This window comes from Castor canadensis, chromosome 7 (genome assembly GCF_047511655.1).
Source record: "Castor canadensis chromosome 7, mCasCan1.hap1v2, whole genome shotgun sequence".
NCBI lineage: Eukaryota > Metazoa > Chordata > Mammalia > Rodentia > Castoridae > Castor > Castor canadensis.
Window position 1 is genome coordinate 104238601 of NC_133392.1, and position 20163 is coordinate 104258763.

At 37.2% G+C, this 20163-nt stretch overlaps 1 protein-coding gene across 2 annotated transcripts in view; it reads left to right on the top strand.

Annotated features, from left to right (window-relative positions):
- The window catches only part of Ptger3 (prostaglandin E receptor 3), a 171819-nt gene that overhangs the window by 134437 nt on the left and 17219 nt on the right, over positions 1–20163 (top strand). Inside the window, exon 4 of one of the 2 annotated variants that reach the window (XM_074079762.1) lies at positions 2543–2685. The exons of the other annotated variant lie outside the window; for it this stretch is intronic. Coding sequence (XP_073935863.1) covers positions 2543–2660 — 118 coding nt within the window. The 3' untranslated portion in view covers positions 2661–2685. Of the gene's footprint in view, positions 1–2542; positions 2686–20163 lie in introns of those variants that run through there. 2 annotated transcript variants of the gene reach the window in all.

Here is a 20163-nt window from a genome sequence, read left to right on the forward strand (position 1 = left end):
GACCATTCTCTGAGTACCTTCATTTTATTTTCCCTTTTATACATGTCCATCTCTGTCCAAGTTTCCCCCTTTTTATAAAGGCACAAATCTTGGATTAGGGTCACTCTAAAGATCCCATCTTAACTTGATCATTACAGAGGCTGTGTTTCCAAATGAGGTCACCTTCACAGGCACTAGCTATTAGGACTCCAACAGCTTTTGAGGATACATAATTCAACCTACTACAGTGGTCAATTCATAATTAAAGACAATTTTAAAACCTACATTCTACTTTTCTCATTTCAAAAAGGAGATATTTTAACTCCGGAAATTTTAGGAGTATTTCCATTTTTGTACAAGGACAGTCTTTCCCAGAAACAGAAGCTGGGATCTTGCATCACACAGGCTGAAATCATGCACTGCAGACTCTGACCTCCTAGTTTCAAAATGTCTGGGACATTGTCACACACTGGCAGAGATTTATGAAAAAGATTTCTTTGGTTCCCTTGGTCCAGTACAACTGCTTTTCATACTTAAATCTTTTCTGGAATCTCCCTAGCCTGAGCTTTGCAATGATAGTTCTTATATGTAGCAACAGGTACAAAGAAAACAAGATGTTATATTGTCCACTTGGCTTCATGCTTCTGTACCTGAACTTATGTTAGATTGGTTCCTTTCTTGTACTCGGTATTTTCTTCTGTGAAAAAATTAGATTTAGTCAAATAAAGATTTCTAAACCCTGTCTCTGGCACTTGATAGTTGCATGATCTGGGTACAATACTTGAATTCCTTGAGTCTTAGCTGCATTATCTATAAAATAGAATTAATATTACCTTCTCCATAACACTGTTGTGAGGATTAACATATCTCTGATAGGGATAGGAGTGGGATTCGTGGGAGAACTATCAAGAAACAAAGAACCTAAAGGTTTGGCTTGATCCAAATCCCAAAGGAATTCTCATTTATGATAGCCCTTCATTAAAAGTACTCTTAAGTTTCTTCTGTGAGTTGAGCAATTATGCAGCACACTTATGGAGGAACAATTAATTTTTCTTTAAGAACAGTAGAAAATAACCAGATAGCCTTCATATCAGACACCTAAGAGGGTTCAGATATGTTCGAAGTAATTCAAGGTCATATAAGAAGCTAGGAATTGAATGTCATTTTCTGGCAGACTTGCAGGCTCAAATGTCATTTAGTAGTTAACAGAGTTAAACTGATGATTATCACAAAAATACATAAGAAAATTTAAATTTATCAGGCTCTTCAAAACATTACCTTCTATTGTGACCAAACCAAAATGTGCTTATTGGCATTTATAATTAAATTTTTGAGACTGGCAAAAGATATACTTCAAAGTTACTATTACATACATATAGGTTAAATTTTTTGTTAAAAATTTTAAAATTAAAATTGTTGGGTTTATGAGATTTGGAGAATATAGAAGATATAATTAAAATATCAGGGAAGCTACAAACAAATGAACTTTCTCTGTTGCTTTTCCTACCAGCAAATGTATTTTGGAACATTTGGAGAATTTCATCATGGTAGTAGTTTTTTGAAGGGGAAGCGGTTGTTTTTTTTTCAGTACTGGGGTTTGAACTCAAGGTCTGGTGCTTACTAGGCTGGTGCTTACTAGGCCGGCACTTTACCACTTGAGTAGTTTTCCAGCCCTTTTAATTAGGTAGGGTCTCTCAGTTTTGCTCAGGGCCAGCTTGGACAGCAATTCTACTACTTATGGCCTCCTGAGTATCTGGGATCACAAGCACAAGCACCACACCCAGCTTATTTGTTGAGATAGGGCCTTGCTAATTTTTTTAGCCTGGGCTGGTGCCTCTAAAAACATGATCCTTCTACTCTTGGCTTTCTAAGTACCTAGGATTACAAATGTGAGTCACTATGCCCAGTCCATTGCAGTAGTTTTTTGTTTTATATTGTTTTATATATCTATATATATACATATAGTTGTGCTGGGTGGTACAGTGTGGCATTTGCAAATGTTCTTACAATATAACAAATATATCATACTTGAGTTCACACTCTCCATCATTCTCCTTTATTCCCCCTCTCCTTGTTCCTGGAATAGTTTCAACAGGTATAATTATTCCATTTGTATACATGTGTACACAGTATTTACACCATATTCACCCTCCCATACCCTTTCCCCACCTCCTCTCTCCTCCCACTGGTACTAGTCCCACCCACCAGGCAATTCCTGTTCTGCCCTTCTATTCTCCAATTTTGTAAATGAAAAAAGAATGACCTTTTTATTTGTTTAAGATATTTGCATAGGGAGTTTCCCTGTGACATTTCCATATATATATATAATATATATTATATATATATATATTATAACCCAAATTGGTTCATCTCATCTCCTCTAATTTTCTTCTTTCTACCTTAGTCCCTTTTTTATGGTGGCTTCAATAGGTTTAAAAATTCTACATTCATCTTTGTATAAGAAGTACATCAGACATATTCACCTTCTTTTACCTTCCCCCTCTCTTATGTGACCTCCCCTTGGCATGACCTGTTTTTCATAATATTGCTTGTGTTTTTTTAGGTCAGATATTCCACATATGAGACAAAACATGCAGCTTTTGGCCTTTTTAACCTGGCTAACTTCACTGAAGATGATGTTCTCCAGTTCCATCCATTTACCTGCAAATGACAACATTTAATTCTTCTATGTGACTGAATAAAATTCTATTGTCTATGAATATCACATTTTCTTAAACCATTCAACGGTAGTGGGGCATCTTGGCTATTTCCATAACTTAGTTATTGTGAATAATGCTCCATTGCAGTAGTTTTTAAAAGAACACTTGCTTAGCTTATTTTAACACTTTGTGAAATAAAATCCTATTCATTCCTGGAAAAGTCCTGATTATTCAGAGAAGAGGTCTTAGTCATGTAAAAGGTATTTTGCATTTCTGCGTGGACACTAACATATGAACTTAGGAAGTTGGGTTCTATTTAAAATAATACTTTTTCTCTATGGTCTTGTCATTTACTAGATAAGGCAGATGTTGGGCAAAGTCCTGGTGATGTAAGCCTCATCAAGAATCACAAGGAAAAATGTGTGTGTCACAGAGCAAACAAGACCCTACACTACCATTCCCAGCCTATTGTCTTGCCTCATGGTCTTCTTTCCCACCTCTAATTTGTGCTGTAACAAAGGCAGACAGAGTGTTGTGGGGCTGAGAGAAAGCAGAAAGTTGTTCTAGAAGTAAATCTCAGTACTCCCATCTGCTGAGCTGCCTGACTTTATAGTCTTAGCCTCTCAGCCTCAGTTTTCTCCTCTGTACCATGGAGTTACCAGGGTACCTCATGTGAGTCATCATGAAAGTTGTTTGGTAATCTAAGGGGCCTGGCATACAGTGGGTAAACCATCATTTCCTACCCTCAAAGCACACAAACACAGTGTGCTGTATGAGGATAATGATGAGCTTAGAGGGTTTGGATTGAGAAACTAGACCCAAATTGGGAAGTTTCATTTTGTCCTTTGTTCAGATATAGTATGGTAATTAAACATTTTTTTAAGTCAGACATTATTTTTACTTTCCAGAGTCCAATCACCTAGTCACAGAGAGCCAACAGTTATATATTGTATATATTTATATTTAGTGTATGTGCCACAATGTTGTCTGCTAGAAAGATACAAAGGTAAACTAGAAATAACCATATTCCTAAGGAGGTTACAATTTTTAAAGGAAGGAGACAAGGACAGGAATATGTTTATCCCTAGAGGTCAGGTATAACATATATGTAAGTGAATACTGTAAATATGCTAAATGCACAGATATATAGATAGCGGATAGATAGTTTGATAGATAGATAGATAGATAGATAGATAGATAGATAGGATGACTATATAGACAGATTCATTCCTAACAGTTTTTCTCTATAGGCTTCTCATTTGGCACTAAGCAGACCTAGTTCCAGGTGTATTAAACAAATGTTAGCAGGTAGAAAAACACCATTTACTGAGCCCACCTCCTGTGCCAGTCACTATGCTGGGAACTTACAGCACATTATCTTATTTAAATTTCTGAATTAATCTGTGAAGTAGGACTACTATCAACATTTTACAAGTGAGGAAACTCAGGTACAGGGAGGTTAATCTGCCCCAGAAACATCTAGGAAGTGATACAGCTTCCTAGTCTGAAATGCAACTCTATTCTTCAAAAACTTTTTCCCTCTTAAAACTTAATGTTTTACTACCTTACTTTTTTGTACTTCACACTAAAAATAGTGGATCAAAATATCTGATAGAAACAATTTAAAGGAGGGAAGATTGATTTTGGCTAAGTTTCAGAAGTTTCAGTCCATTGTTTCCTGACTCCATTGCTAAGGGCCTGTTGGTGAGGCAGAACATCATGGTGGCATAAAGATGTGGCAGAGAAAAACTGCTCATGGTGGCCAGAAAGTGAAGAGAAGAGACAGAGCAAAGACTGATAGGGGACAAGATATACAAGGGACATTCCCAGCACACCAACTGGGGAGCAAGCCTTCAACACATAAGCCTTTGAGGAACATTTCATATAAAAACCACAACACAAACTAAAGGTCACATGGTAGATGCCCCAAAATACTTCTTCAAAGAAGATTTATAAAGAAATAATTTTCTGGCCTAGAAAGCTCTTTTAAGATTGACTTCTCAGCAAAGATTGTGTCTCCCTGTGGCAGTCCACTTTTACGTGCTACATCAAATGTCTTTTCCTAAAGATTCATAGCACATGTATCTTTATGCCTCTTTTATACTGTTCTCCATATTATATAAAGCGTTTGCTAAGCATTTGTTGGGACTTGTTGGGACCTGTAGAGATCTCCTTTAATGATCTTATATTGGCACAATTTTGTAATCTTTCCTTCCTTGGGCTATGAGTAAGATTATAAGAAGTCCATGCTATTTTTATTGCTGTTATTGTTAGAGAAAAAGAATGCTATGCAAGTCTGCAAGCCCTAAAACAGGAAGGCTGTATCAAGGACACAGTTCCAGCCCCAGAGGGCATCTTATTTAAAAGCAGAAGATATGGTACCAATTCTGTTTCCATACCCTTCGACAGTAGGAGACATCATTGAACATCCACACACTTAAAGGCATTTTGTATTGTTCTTAATATTTAGTTTTATTAATTAACATGAATGTGTGTGAGAGAACCTCTACAAAGAATAGGAAGGACAGAAACTATTAGGAGTGTTAAGCCTTTGAAATTCATTAAAGTGTTTCTGGCTGCTGCATTAATATCTAATGTGGGTTGTGGGTGACATTTCCAGTTGGTGAGTGAGAGTGCTCATATCAAATGGGAATTCAGGAAATGCATTCCACAATCAACAGAAACTATTGAGAGATCCCTTCATTTTTTTTTCATTAAATAATCATTAATTGAATGCCTGTGTGATATATGACAGTCCTTGCCTGATAGAAGCTTTTGGCCTAGGGCTAGAAATAGACAAAGTGCTGCTGGGTCACATGGAATAGGGTGAGTTTTATTGACAACAGGATAGCAGATTGTAATGAAATCCGCAGGTATTGCCATGTCATTCAACTAGGCAGGGAACAAGTCAGGGAAGCCCAGCTTGGAGACAGTAAAGCTAGGTTTTGCAAGATGGCTAGAAATCACTCTGGCAAAGAAGCAGGTTCCAGATAGGATAGCATGCAAATAGGTGTAAAGATAGTCAGAAGGCTTACTATGTTTAAGGAAATGAAAGTACAAAATAAATTTTCCTTGTGAATGTACAATTGGATGTCCCTACAGGTAAATTTAGGGTAAAGGCAGAGAAAAAAAAACAAGAACCAGGTCTTGAAGGGCTTTCTTTTCAAGACTAAGGAGTGTGGACTTTGTACTAAGAACAGTGATTGAAATGTGTCTAGTAGGAGCATGATAAAAACCAATTTCTCAGAGTAAAACAGGTCAGGGAGGACTGTGTGAGAACAGGCTATTACAGTCCCAAAACATGGTGTTGTAAGGATGGATATTTAAGTGCTAAAACTGTTAAGACAGAGAAAGGGCTAGAGTAAATAGGATTAGATGGATCCTGCAGTTGAATGGATGATTGCTGTTATATAAGGAGAGAATTTGGAAGGGGTATTACTCAAAGTAGATGGTGGCAGACATTAGTGGATCAATATTTTGGTTATAGTTTTGTGTGTACTTTTCTTATCATCCTCCACTTGTTTGTTGGGTTTAGGAAATTGATTTAGGTCATCATTTCAATTCTCAAATCTACCACTTACTGGTTTTCTTATCTTAAGAAGACCACTCAACCTCAAAAGCCTCAATGTTCTCACTGGTAAATGAGTATAAGAATATTCGTATCACAGGGTTCACAAGTAAAAGTTTAAGAAGTCCTGACACAAAGTGAGTGTTAAAGAAATTGCAGCAATTTGTTATCGTGTTGTTGCTATGTGTTGAATGCTCACTGAGCAAAGAATCTACATTTCCTTCAGCTTGTGTTCTCTCAGAGCCTTGTCCCATGGTTCAAGACTGCCAATAAATAATTATCAAATTGAGCTGAATTAAAATGATACAACATGGATTTACTAAATGAAGCTTCCAAAAGAGATGAAGGATTCATGTATGTTTAATGTCCAATTTCAGTAAAGTAAAGTCACACAGAAGAGGGCAAGAGTAGCATTTGGGGATGAAGGACGGGAAAAGAGATAAGATGATATTAAGTAAAATGAGGGGTGACTTCTAGCAGAAAAGAAAACAAACCAACCCAAAGGAGACGCTTAAGATGGTGTCTTCACCATACACTGGGCTTTCAAGAGGCAGATAAGGATCTGATGGTTTTATTTTTACCTCAAGGTTTTACCAAGATGACATATCAGAAATCACATAACATATTATCACTATATGAAGAAAATCACAGGGCCCAAACCATATGAAAAGGCTAGACTAGAATAGAAACTTAATCCAAACACTGATATAATTCCCAGTTGGCATTGTGGTTCTTATTTGAAGTTGGCATTGTGGTTCTTTTTCTTCTGGCATTAAATTTTCTCTGAATGGGAGTCAAGTTAATCTTTATACACAATTAATTTTTTTAAAGATTGCTTTTGCATTTCAAACTAAACTTTTCCAGTGCAGAAATAAAGGAATTTTATTTATCATTAACATAACATAGAGAAGGATAAACCCACAAAATAGAGCACAACCTTAAGTAGAAATTGTTTTGAGGTACTGGCACTGAATGTAGATTTTGGGGGTTAATTTGCGTATTGCTAAAACATAATTTAGCATACATCTAGCTATAGTAGTTCAGCAAATGTAAATGTAAGACAAGGTGGCATAAAATCGGGGAAAAACTTCAACACCAGATAAACTCAGCAGTTCTCAAGTACTTTATTTTCTATCAAACTCCTGCAGTGCTTCTGTGTGTTTGTGCGTGTGTCTGTGTGTGTTGAGAGCACCTAAAATCTACTTTCTTAGAGCATTCTCAGTGTACAATACAGTATTATTAACTATAGTCCTTGTGCTAAACATTACATCTCTAGACATAATCATCCTACATGACAGCAATTGAGATTCTGGAAAAGCATCTGACATAAGCTATTGTATGATAAGAAACTAGGCTTTGGCTCTGAGCCATCTCACTACCGCTCCCTGCTCTCTTTTGGTGTACTTTCCTGCCTTCACATTTCAATATAACTTTACTGGGGCTTTGCCCTTCCCCCCCCAAAAAAACTACACTTTGATTTGTGTTCTTGGAATTTTTTCTGGATGGAAAGATGATGTGGGGCACAGGATATAGTCAGGTGGGTGTTTATCCACAGATCTGTGCAAATAAGAAAAAAGATCCCTCTTCCTTAAGAATCTACCCTCCCTTTCCTCTGTGTGTTGTACAGGGAGCAACACACACAACAATTTGTTGTAACCCTTGGATTGAGTCAGCCATAGGAGCACTTGAGAACTGCTAGATTAAGAAAACTTTGAAATATACAAGTCAAGGCCTAGTTTCTTACTATATGATAGCTCATGTCTCTTTTGTAGCATCTCAGCTGAATTTAAAAGCCTGAATGGAGGTGGAGAATGGGAAGATGTAGGTCAAAAGGAACACAATTGCTGTCATGTAGGATGAATGAGCCTAGAGATCTAAGGTTTAGTATGAGGACTATTGTTAATAATATTGTATTGTATTCTGAATATTTGCTATGAGAGATTTTAAGCGCTTTCAGTATATACATACAGTAATTGAGATGTTTGTTTAAATTTAGTAATTGTTTCACTATCTATGTGTTTCTATGTATGGACATATATATCAAAACATGTATAATTTGAATATATGCAATTTAAAATAAACTTAGGAGATTGAAAATAGGATCATCCTAGGGACATTTTGGTGCTCCTGAGCATTCCTAATTCTCTCTATAGTTTGCTCAGAAACCTATTGTTTATCCTTTCCTTGACAGGTTCTCAGAGCATTTGGATCTGCCTGAAAACATGAAAGGACTTCTCCTTGTTGCCCCTTCCTGCCCATAAAGCATCTTCTGCAGCACAACCATGTCTGCTACATCTGCTCTGAGGGCTTGTTGGGGCTGTTCTCTGCCTTTTGAAAACTCAGCTTGGAGAAAGGCCAGGGAGATGCTGGCCACCACACGTAGTGCAGTTTCTGCTGATTTTCAAACAGTCAACACCCACAGACTTGCATGCTTTGATTAACACCAAAACAATAGAAACCATGTGGTTGCTTCATTGCTTTCCAGTCAAGATTAAACCCATAGGAAGCTGACTTTTCACCCTTATTTTGAGTTACTCAGAGTCCTAAATAGAATCTTAGGTCCAAACATAATAGAAAAAAGAAACTATTTCTCTGCTCTTGTTTACATACCAGTTTGTAGTTTGTTCTTGAATATGATTTTTTAAATATTATGAAATAGCATTACCACCCAGCTAGGAAATGATAGCTTATACAAATCAGCCAGCTCACATGTAAAACATCTTTTAAATTTATGTTATTTTATTGTATTTGAGACAGAATCTCATTATGTAGCCCAGGCTGGCATTGAACTCACAATCCTCCTGCCCTACCTCCCAAGTGCTAGGAGTATAGGCTTTGAAAGCCCCTTCCTCATTCACTCCCACCCATCCTCACTGCCAGCACAATTCCACTCTCCACTTGGTTTGCAGTGTATGTCACACCCTACATTGTACTTGCGTTTATCCTCAGATGTATACTTATTATTTTCTTATGTTTTTGTTTGCTCAATTAGAGTGTGAGCTTGATGAAGGGGGTGACTATACCATATTCTTGGACTTCAGAGCCTGACACTTCAAACTTTCTAAATTCATGCTTGCCAAACGAATAAACGAGTTTCAATCCTACTTGTTCCATGAAGGTTTTTCAAACTACCCTCCTTTCTATGTCCACTTATTATTTGTACCAATCATGTCACTTCACATATCTATCACTTAACCCTTATTATTTTGTATGAAAATTCCTAATTTTTGAATTTATGCCTTATTTCTAACTAGATCATAAAGTATTACAGAAGAGTAATTTTTATATTTTATGTTTTGTATCTCTCATCATATTACGTGTGTGTATATATATATTTAATATACATATATATAAAGAACAAGCCATTAAAAAGCTTAATGAATAAATGCACAGATGAACTTAAAACTCATTTGATAGTGAGGGTATTGCACATTTTTGATGGACTGAATGAGGAATGGTATTATAATATAATTCTGGTTGCTTCAGAGCAATGAAGCAGCAATGACAGGGAACCTCAGAAGCACAAGCCAGAGAATTTTTAGAGTGCTCTCAGAATGAAAAGGAACAATGGGCATCTCAATATCATTTCAGGACTCAAGATATAAGTAAATCCTTAGCTTATCTCTGGTCACTAAAAGAAGTAGAAACATTAGTTTTTAGGAAAATGATCTTGGTGTAGTTAAATAAAGGGATGAAAGATAGCTGCGTTCTCTGTTTTTGATCTCAATATCTACAAATGTTGTGACCCAAATAGAGAAAGAATGTAATGAATGTACAGGATCCCCATTTTCCAGAACCTAGAAACTTGGTGAAGTTATTACAGACAGGAAGATATTTAATGAGCTCAGAAGAGTCAGGTATATACAAGTTGAATTTAAAGGATGAGAATGATGAGGTCACCCCAGTAGGAGACGGTTAGTTTTTTATAGTTTAATAAATCACCAAATTTAGCAATTTAAAACAAACACAATTCTGTGATCTCATGGTTTCTGGGGAGAAGTCTGAAAATGGGTTATCTTGGTTCTCTGCTCAGGGTCTCACTAAACTGAAACTCAGGGTGCAGCTAGGGCTGTGATCTTATTTGAGGCTTGGGGTCATCATTGAAGGCTAGCAAGATTGTGCTGCTGTTGTTGCTATTGGTCTCTCTTAAGGTCTGACTTGATTAGATCAGGATCATCCAAGATCTGTCCTTTCTTGATTAACTCCAGTTAAGTTGATTAGGAGCCTTGATTGCATCTGGAGAAGTTCTTTTTCAATAAATTTAACAGTCACAGGAGTGACAGCCCATTATATTCACAAGTTCTATTCACAGCCCAGAGACTATTATACGGGCTGCCTACACTAGGGAGCCATTTTAGGATTCTAATTCAGAGGGTACTTGCTTACATAAATTAAACTTACTGTGCTCCACCAGCTTGGCAAATAAGAGTCCCAAAGTTATTTAGGAAGGTACAATTATTAGGGATGTTTCCTTACAAAGTTGGCAAAATTTAGTATTATGGACTAAGATTCAAAATATTAAAGTCACAGCTGGAAAATGCTTGAATTTAGGAATCTGTCCTTATTTAAACTTTGAGAACGTTTAATCTCTTAGAATACTAGTTAGTCAAACTCGTAATTTCAATTGTTAAAATGTATAATTCAGTCACTGCTTTAGACTTGTAAATTCAGATTAAAATCTTACTTGGGACATTTAAGAGAAATTAAGTTTCATCATAACTAAATTTAATTTAACGTACTTTTAAGAATGACAAGTTCTTGGAAAGTTTAAGTCAAATGATTGACGTACTTAAAAAAATTAAAATATAGCTGAGCTATAGCTCAGGGGTAGAGTGCTTGCCTAGTATGCCTCCCAGTGGCAAAAAAAAAGACAAAAAACAGAGAAAAACCTAAAAACATACTACATTAATAAGCATGGTTACATATTAAGGAATCAATTAAGTTGGAATCTAATTAAGTTAAAAGAATTATCCCTTCAAAATAGTTATAAAATTTACTAATTTATGAATGTACTAATAAGATTTATAAACATGCAAATTTGAGAAGAACGAGGATTTACATGAATTGAATGCTAACTTTGCGCTAAAGTAAACGCATAAAGATTGCCATCAAGAACATAAAACACTTGTATGTAACACGTTTTGGCTCTAGGGTTTTGTATGCCCTTCATCAAGTCACTTAACTCCTCTTAGCCTCAGTTTTCTTCTGCAAAACAAATGTCATCATTCTAACTTTTAGGCTTGCTGTAAGGACTAAATGAGATATTTGCATGAAATGCTTAGAGCACGTGTGGTTCTCCTACATACAAGGACAGGGGCTTTGTTTGTAGTTCACACGTGTCATGGTCTCTTTAAGGTCCAATCCCCACCGTGGCCCCTCTTAGTACCAATAAGTTTGTTACATTTCCAGGCAAGAAGGGCAGTTAGAGAATTAATTTTAACACCAAAGGCAGCACAGTAACCTGCCAAACCTGAGAGAAGTGTGCATGGGGTGGGAGTTGGGGTCAGAGGCTGAAGGAAGGCAGAAACACATTGGTGTCCCACTCCCATCCTTAAAATCCAAGGCAAAGAGGGCCAAGTCAGCATCATACTCAAAGGACTTTATGCAACCATGTTTTTGTGCCAATATTTTGGGCCAAAAAAAATGGAATGAGATTTGAAACACTAGAGGAAGGGCTAAGCAAAGTGTTCCCTTTAGGCTGGCCTGGTGAAATGTCACTGTTCGTGTCCTAATGAGCAAAGGAATGCAATCCTGTCTAGCCAGAGGGCAAACAAAAAGCCCAGAGGAGAACAGACCCATCACTCAAATGCATGACTTAGAATGGTATACGGTGAATAGAGACCAATCAACTTTTCCCAAGTTCCTGCATTCAGGGATTGAAAATGCTGATTCAAAGAATAGAAGTGTAACATGAACTATTATGAATACACAAAAATCTTTTAGTGTATCTAATTTCTTGGGAAAATGCAATGACTGCTTTTGGTTTTGAATTTTTATTGGCATATATTAAATTGTACATAGTAAGGGGTTTCATCATGACATTTCCATACATGCATATAATGTACTTTGCTCAGTGATTTTTGATAATAACTCAGGAGGGGAACAAGCACAGGTATGTAAAGGGGTGTGTGTGTGTGTGTGTGTGTGTGTGTGTGTGTGACAGAGACAGAAAGGCAGAGAGAGACAAGAGAAATGGAAGGAAGGAATACAGAAACAGAGGTAAAGAGTTTTAGAAAAAGGAAACCAAGGAGACAGGTCCAGAAAGAAGTTGTGAGATAAGCTCTTGGCTGTGAATGTAGCTTGGTGGTAGAGCACTTGCCTAGCCTGCATAGGGCTCTGGGTTTGATCCCTAGCACCACAAAAGATAAAACCCAGAAGCGGAGAAAAACAAAACATGGAGATAGTGTTAGAACACATAGAGGCTGACAGTGAAAATTTAGGAAACAGAAAGTAAGGAAAGAGTCTGTAAAAAGGCTATACACATATAATTTTTAAGGACCACAGAACTAACCAGAGGAGGAAGGGAGGGAAAGAGAAAAAAGAAGATAGCACAGGACAATATTTGATTTAGTCAATATTTATTGAGTACCCACAGGGAGCATAGCAACGTACTAGAACTTAAGTGGAAACAAATTTAATTCTCTCCTGTTCTGAAGAGTGGTGTAGTTCAAGTCTGTTGGATCTGCCTCTGGGCAGAGAAGGTGTGAGCATAGCAGACCCACCCTGGGTTGTGCTTCCAGAAATTTGGCCCATCTTTGCCTTCTTGGGCTTGCCTGAAACAATCTTCTCCACTTTCAATAAGAAAAATAAATCTTAGAAGAGAGACAATGTTATGGTTTTGGTGGTTGTTTTTTGTGCTTACAACATCAGGTGTAAAAAAGATGATATTATTAACAGTAACATATTTATGAGATATAAAAATATAGAATATCAAAGTAAAAAAGAGAAATGTTAAAATTAAAAAGATAGTCAACCAGACACTGTTTTCATTAGGCATCTCTTCTATGTTCTAATCTATAGAAGTTATTGTATTTTTTAAAATCTCTATTTCATAAAATTTAATCTAGAAAATATATCTTAGAAACATCAGAGTACATAGACATATATCTGTTCAAAATGTCTCCAGATGACTTGCCAGAAGGGAATTGCAATCTGATATGACTCATAGTATCCATAAAATAAAAATAAGCCAGGAATTTAAAAAAAATACAGCTATTCCTGGCAGTGGGTTTTACAAAATAGGAAAGACACAATCATCAAAAGTCATCACACTCTACCAATGGACCCATACTCTTGCAGACCACCCATCTGGTAAAACTGATAGCAAGAAAGCATCTGGCAGAATAATTATGTGATACTTGCTTACCTTCATTCCTCCTATATTGTCCTATCTCACATCTGATCCTATCTCACATCTGATCCTTTAGAATTTCTAGCTGCTGGGATTTTCGCAGAGTAGAAAAACAGCAGGTGCTAAAAATGAAGAGTTTTTTGTGGTATGTTCAAGTTGAAGATACTAAGCTACTATTAGTGTGAAGCAAAAAGAGTAATTTAAGAAAACCCAAGAGCAGGAAGCTATGTCTGCTAGTCCAAAGAAAGGAAGATCAAAGTTGGAGGATCATGGCACTGTTCAGTAGCAAAAATAGCACAACAGGAGTGTGTGGCGGGGAGCACATGGTAGCATGAAGGTATCTTTAGTATACAAGGAGAGGAGAATAGCTTCTTAGGCCCCAGAGATCCAAAGCTTACCAAAGATCACATGCTCAAGTGTGATATGGAGCATTAGAACAGTCAGGTAGGAAGAAATACAGTCTGGAAGAGTAAGACCTTCAATGGTACCCAGTGGATCGATGACCACTGCTTCTCTAGGACCTCATCACAATTCCACAGCATCCCAATTAAATTCTCTACCACTATGGCAAAATAGACTAAGACAACAATTTTTGTTGATTCAGTAAAAACAAATAAATGAAACAGTTCATTAATTTCTTCACTTATTATTTACACATTTACCTGTGTTTGTGGTGTGGGTGTCATACCTGCCATTAGATAGAACTAGGCCTGAAAAACTTTTGGGCACCTCACTTAATTTCTCCAAGTCTCAGTTCTCTCATCTGTAAAATGAGGATGAAAGTAGAATTTAGTTTACTATTTATTGTAAGTGGTGAGGATACAATGGATGCTAAGTGTTTAGTCCAGCAGCTAGAACACAGTAATTGCACAGGAGTAGCCATTATTTTTCCCAGTTTGAAAAATAAGTCTACTAGAAATGAGATAAAATTTTGACACTAAGATATTAGGTATCCATTGCAAAGCTGGAAACATCATTAGTTATGCACACCACTTTCAAGATAAAACACAATCAATAATTCTTCAAGAAAATACTATCACCCTTTGCAGAAAGAACAATATGAGAATACAGCCACTAAAAATACCAACCATCTTCCAAAACATGTGGCCATGACCATCAATGTCTAATACACCTCAGGCTCACAGGTAAGAGAAAAAGTGCAGCCATTCAAAGCCCCTAATATAGAAATGGCTTTTAAAACATCAACTGCCATCTTTCTCCTCCTCCTTTCTTCCCTTCCCCTTCCCTTGACACAACCACATTTGAGGCTAAAGATATTTATAATTCTCTGAGTGACTAACTTTAATAAACTGTTGACAAGCAGGATGGTGATGTGGATAAAATATCTTTAGATGACAGATATACTTCTCAAATGGAATGTGGGAAGGGAGAACACGCTTTAATTTTTGGTAAACTAAAATAACAACTTAAAAATGAATGATTTGGACTCGTGGAGTGGCTTAAGTGGTAGACTGGCTGCCTAGCAAGCACAAGGTCCTGGGTCCAAACCCCAATAACACACACACACACACAAAATGAATGATCCCACATAGGAATATAAACAGTAAATCCCATTTCAGGTAAGGTCATACAAGCCTGTAAGACTGAATTTTTCTGGGACAGGTCAGAATAGAAATAGGTTGATATTTGTGTGTTTAATCTATACCTCCAGTTGATTGGGTACTCTGGTTTACAGTCACATTTAAAATCATTGTGGAGTGTCATGATCTCCTCAGTCTTTCCTTCTTCTACCTTGTGAAAACCAAGACTAATTGCTGGTATTTTTGCCTTCCTTCATGATCAGAGAGCAGCTCTGACTCAAAATTTCTGAAACTTGGAGATTCATCCTTCTCTTCTAATGATGGGAATCATGCATGAATTTCCACTAACTATTCCATTTGTAGGATAGGGGTTCTAACTTGATTCCCACTTGTATCTTTGTTCTAGAAGTCTTCATGGTTCTCTTCATCTTTCCTAGGAAGAGTTTGCCTTGATTTGGGTGGTCCTACTTCCTTGGGAATGAGAGTTATTATTCAGAAGACAACTTTGGTGGTTATGATCTTATCACCTGTGATAGGCTTCCCTAATGTCATCCTTTTGGAATTCTAAATTCCACTTGTCCATTACCTTGTGCCCAACTCCAGGGGAACTCCGTTACAAAAAGTTGAATTGTCCAAACCCTACAGATGGCTATTTGGGAAATCAGTATATACTGAATAAGGAACTAAAACATCCAGTCATTTATTCACTATTTACTAATTATATGCTTGTGTTGTACAGTTAATACTGAGACTATGGAGATAAGACACAGATCCCGTCATTAAGGAGTACACAGTCTCAGAGGGAAACAACAAGGAAACAAACAATTATAAGTAGTATAATGGAAGTACTCAAAACAAAATGGGAATGTGGAGGAAAGCTGAAGAGTGCTTGTGAATGTTAGGGGGGTTATAACAGAGGAGCTGAGGTTGGAGTAGACTTATGAAGAGGAAGTAGGAGTATACTAGATGAACTAAGTGACTATAACTGCAAAATTGGGCTGAGAATTGCAAAGGGCCTTGTTCAACAGGCCTTGAATAAAGCTATCTCTTAGACACACTTCTGATAAAGTGAGAATCGGTTGTGAGCTAGATACCATGGAGACAGAGAGTTTTTGAAATCCAATAAGGCTTTCAGAACAGAGAACCTGAACCAGAAATAAGGATACCCATCCTCTATCTGATACCTGGGAAAAATATAGAAATCCAAGTTTGAGTCAGGTTTCACCACAAACAACACTCAAACCTGTTTTCCTATGGAAAAAGCTTAAGTACTTCCAGTCTGATTGAGCTGTCAGTGCCCTCTAGTGGTGGCCACTTTATGGCCAGAAAACAAGGCATCCAATTCCTCAGCCATTTGCCCAAGCACCCACCATATAAATATGCTGGCTTCTGTGATAGCTGCTGAAGTGACAGATCTTCAAGATGTTGGTCTTTTACTAAAGAAGTTCACAATCTAGTCATCCTTTGTGAGACACAGAGATGAATGCATCATACTAATGTGTGTGTTCTGTGCAATAAGAGTGTTCATACTATAGAAGGATGATTAGTTTGGGGGACTGGAGGGTTTGATGTTGGTTTAATCTCCGTACTGGTGATAGCCAAGTCTTCGTGAATGGTGTGATTGGGCTCTGCAAGAAGATGTGACTTTCACAAGGCAATAGGAGATGGGCTTTCTAGGCCTAGAGATCAGTGTGGATTGTTTAGAGAATTGAAAGTAATTCAGCATTCTAGGAACATCAACAGTTGGAACAGAATCAGTAGAGTTTAGTGGCACTTTCAGAGGGGGTTTAAATGATCCCCAGTATTTTCTAAATGTTTAGCTCAGCAAACACTTATCAAGCATCTTGTATAGGACAAGTCCACTGCTCAACAATGTTGCCTGAGATTCTCAAGGTGCCAGTATTAATGCCCAGACAGAAAGAGATGAAGAGCTGCTCTCTAGAAAGCATAACTTATACACAAGTGGCAGGTGGCAGCAAAGAGAAAGAGACATTTGCTCTGAGACAGTCAAAGAAGACTTCCAGAGAAAGAAGTACTAGTTGAACTTTGAAGAACAAAGTAGGAAATTTTCAGGAGACAGTCAGGAAAAGAGTGTGCCTTCTTTATTTCTGTGATGTAGCACTAGTTGGATATCTTCCTGTCTCTCTGGTCATAGATGGATTTTCTCCTATGACTCCTCTTTCCCCCACAGCCCTACTGTAATTGACTACCTCTCATTTACACCACCCTTCAAGGTTCTGTGTTCAGCCCTACAATTGGACGTTGGTTTTCTTCTCTCCCTTAGTGACTTCATTTACATTTATGACTTCACTAACACTGTGAGGTTCAAACAGTTTCCTTAGTAGAGACCCCACTTTGCCAAGTACTGACTTTTTACCCCCTAAAAAAACACACAACAGCCATTCTTAATGAAACATGCTCCAAACAGAACCCACCATCTTTAATCTCTGAAACCTCTCTTCCCTTGGTTTTTTTCCCGCTCACCATCTTGTGCCTTGATTTTATAAGTCAAGAACACAGAAAAGACCTTAGCTTACTCCTTTTTTGTCTCCCCATTTCAAGTGCCTCCCTTTTGTAGAGCATGTGTCTTTGCTTTAGTGTCCAATAAACCTGAGTCCTGCTGGTTTTCCTTTCCAAAGTCCCTTGCATTTAGTTTTCTTTCTGTGGTAACTGTTACTACTCTTTTATTTATTCAACAAAATGCACTTAATAATCAACAGTATACAAGGCAATCGAAGTGGTGAAGCTATGTCTAAAAACAGACAAAATCCTTCTGCTGTGGACCTTACATTACTACTGATGGCACAGACATTACATATTAGCATGTTAGCTGTTTGGCCAAAAATTTGATATTTGTAATAGGAGTTTTTGTACTCAAGAAGTTTCTCTTGGAGAAGAAATTTAAGCAGTATATGAAAACAAGAAGCAAATAGCTAGAATAAAATCACAGATGCTATGATGGAGATTGAGTTAGGCAGAAGGAACAGAGGCAAGAAGGCATTTGAAACATGTAGATTTTCTTCCTTGTGTCTAGATTATTGCTACAACTGTTACCTGATTTCTACATAGGAGGATCCTCCCTGTAGCTGTTAAACTTCCTATCATATGACTTCCCTGCTCAGAGACCTTCCATGAGTCTCTGTACCTACTGAATAGTATGCCAATTTCTTAGTTATTTTTCATGATCCCAAAACAATATGGGCCTTGGTAATTATCCAGCCTTAACACTCATAAATCATCATCTATGTTCAAGAATAACTATCATGAACTGCTTGATATTCTTACCACATATTCCTTAGTTTTTCCCACCTTATTCTACTCAGGTTGTTATTGTTACCAAAATCCCTTTTTTTTCTGTTCTCATTCATGCTGTTTGCCTTGCAAACAACATTCATTTTTTCTATTGTGTGATGTGCTTTGATATTTTTTATTCTAATTCATTCTACTTCCTTCTATATTTTTCAGTTTTTAAAATAAAGGAGCCTTTAAAATCAACTAAAGTGATTTCACATCTTACTAGTGGACCTTGACTCACACTTGTAAATATTGTCCTTATCACTGTCTTGAAAGCCTTTTCCAAGATCTATGATTCTTGAAGGAGAATCTTTTTTATAGGGCCTAAGTTTTCTTCCAGAAGTAGAATCTTCTAACTCGGCTACATCTTGATTATTGGGCATCTGTATTCTCTGAGAACAGGATGGTAAAATTCTGCATGAACATGTGACTAATGAGGGAGCTAATCACACACATCCATGTCACCCTGAGGACATGTAGCCATGCATTTAAATTTGTAAGAGATATCACACTTTGCTATTCCAATGTTGCCAATGTTCTAAACTGAAGTTACTAATTGTCTCGAGCTGTTCCAGATCACATATTGGACAAAGATGAGCATGGGAGAATATTTGTTCCAGCTATAACTGAGAAAAGAGTCCTACATTAGCAAATAAATCCATGAAAACCAGATGTAGTTCATGTTATGTAGTAAGTGACCTTTGCAGTTAGATTTGCTTTATAATTGCCCCAGAGGAATGAATCTTTTGTAATAACCACTCCCCAAAGGATTTGATGTTCAAAATTGCTTTTATTCCTTGGTTAATTTTCAAGTGGAGCATTTCAGTATTTCTTTCATTTTAATTTGTACCTTCAGTTCCTGGATTAGGTTACCATATTATACTACTACTTTTTATGTATTTGTTCCATCTCAGATCACATTCTCGCATTTCATTTTTTCTGTGTCCCCTACTGCTAACTCAACATAGTTATGACAGTATCTCTCTAGACACCCCAGCCTCAACCAACTAAAAGTCAATTCATTGTCATTACTTCAGATCAAGGGCCCTACATTTCCTTGAGAAGAGAATGGCCCATTGTCTCTCCATCTAAACTCCAGCATCAGTTTCCTCTTTCTTCAAATAATTTGTCATTAATTCATTCTTCACATTTGTCAGATTTGCTACTTCTTTCTATCCTCCTTTTCTCCACTGGAGTTCAATCCTCCCAACTGGTTTGCTTGCCATCTTTCCTATTACATTTCACACAGTGGCTGATCCATTGTGTCACTCTTCTGCCTGGAACCATTCAGTTATCTGTTGTTGCCTTTAGGAGAGAGCCCAACAGAAAGAACCTAAAATTACTTGCAAGGTCTTTCCTGCACAGACCTCACTAAACTTTCCTGCTTCATTATGTTCTTCCTTTTTTCCTCTCTTTCTCCTTCCACTCATATTCTAACCCCCAACAACTTAAAATAATGCTTCAAACACTACTTGATGTGGGGAGGCATCTGGAACACACTCCTCTTTTTGGACACAACTCTTACTCTTCCTTCAAACCAAATCACATCTTAAGTATCTCATGGAAAATGTTCATGGAGCCTTTTAAGTCCAGGAGATCCACCCATCATTTCATGACACTGTATCGAAATCATGTGTTCACTTCACTCTAATCCCATAAGCATAGGAGTTATTGAGCATCGTATTTCCATGGTCCAACACATATGAGGGGTACAATTAATATTTCTACAGTGAACAAATAAGATCTAATTTGCTTTCTCCCTGTGGGAGA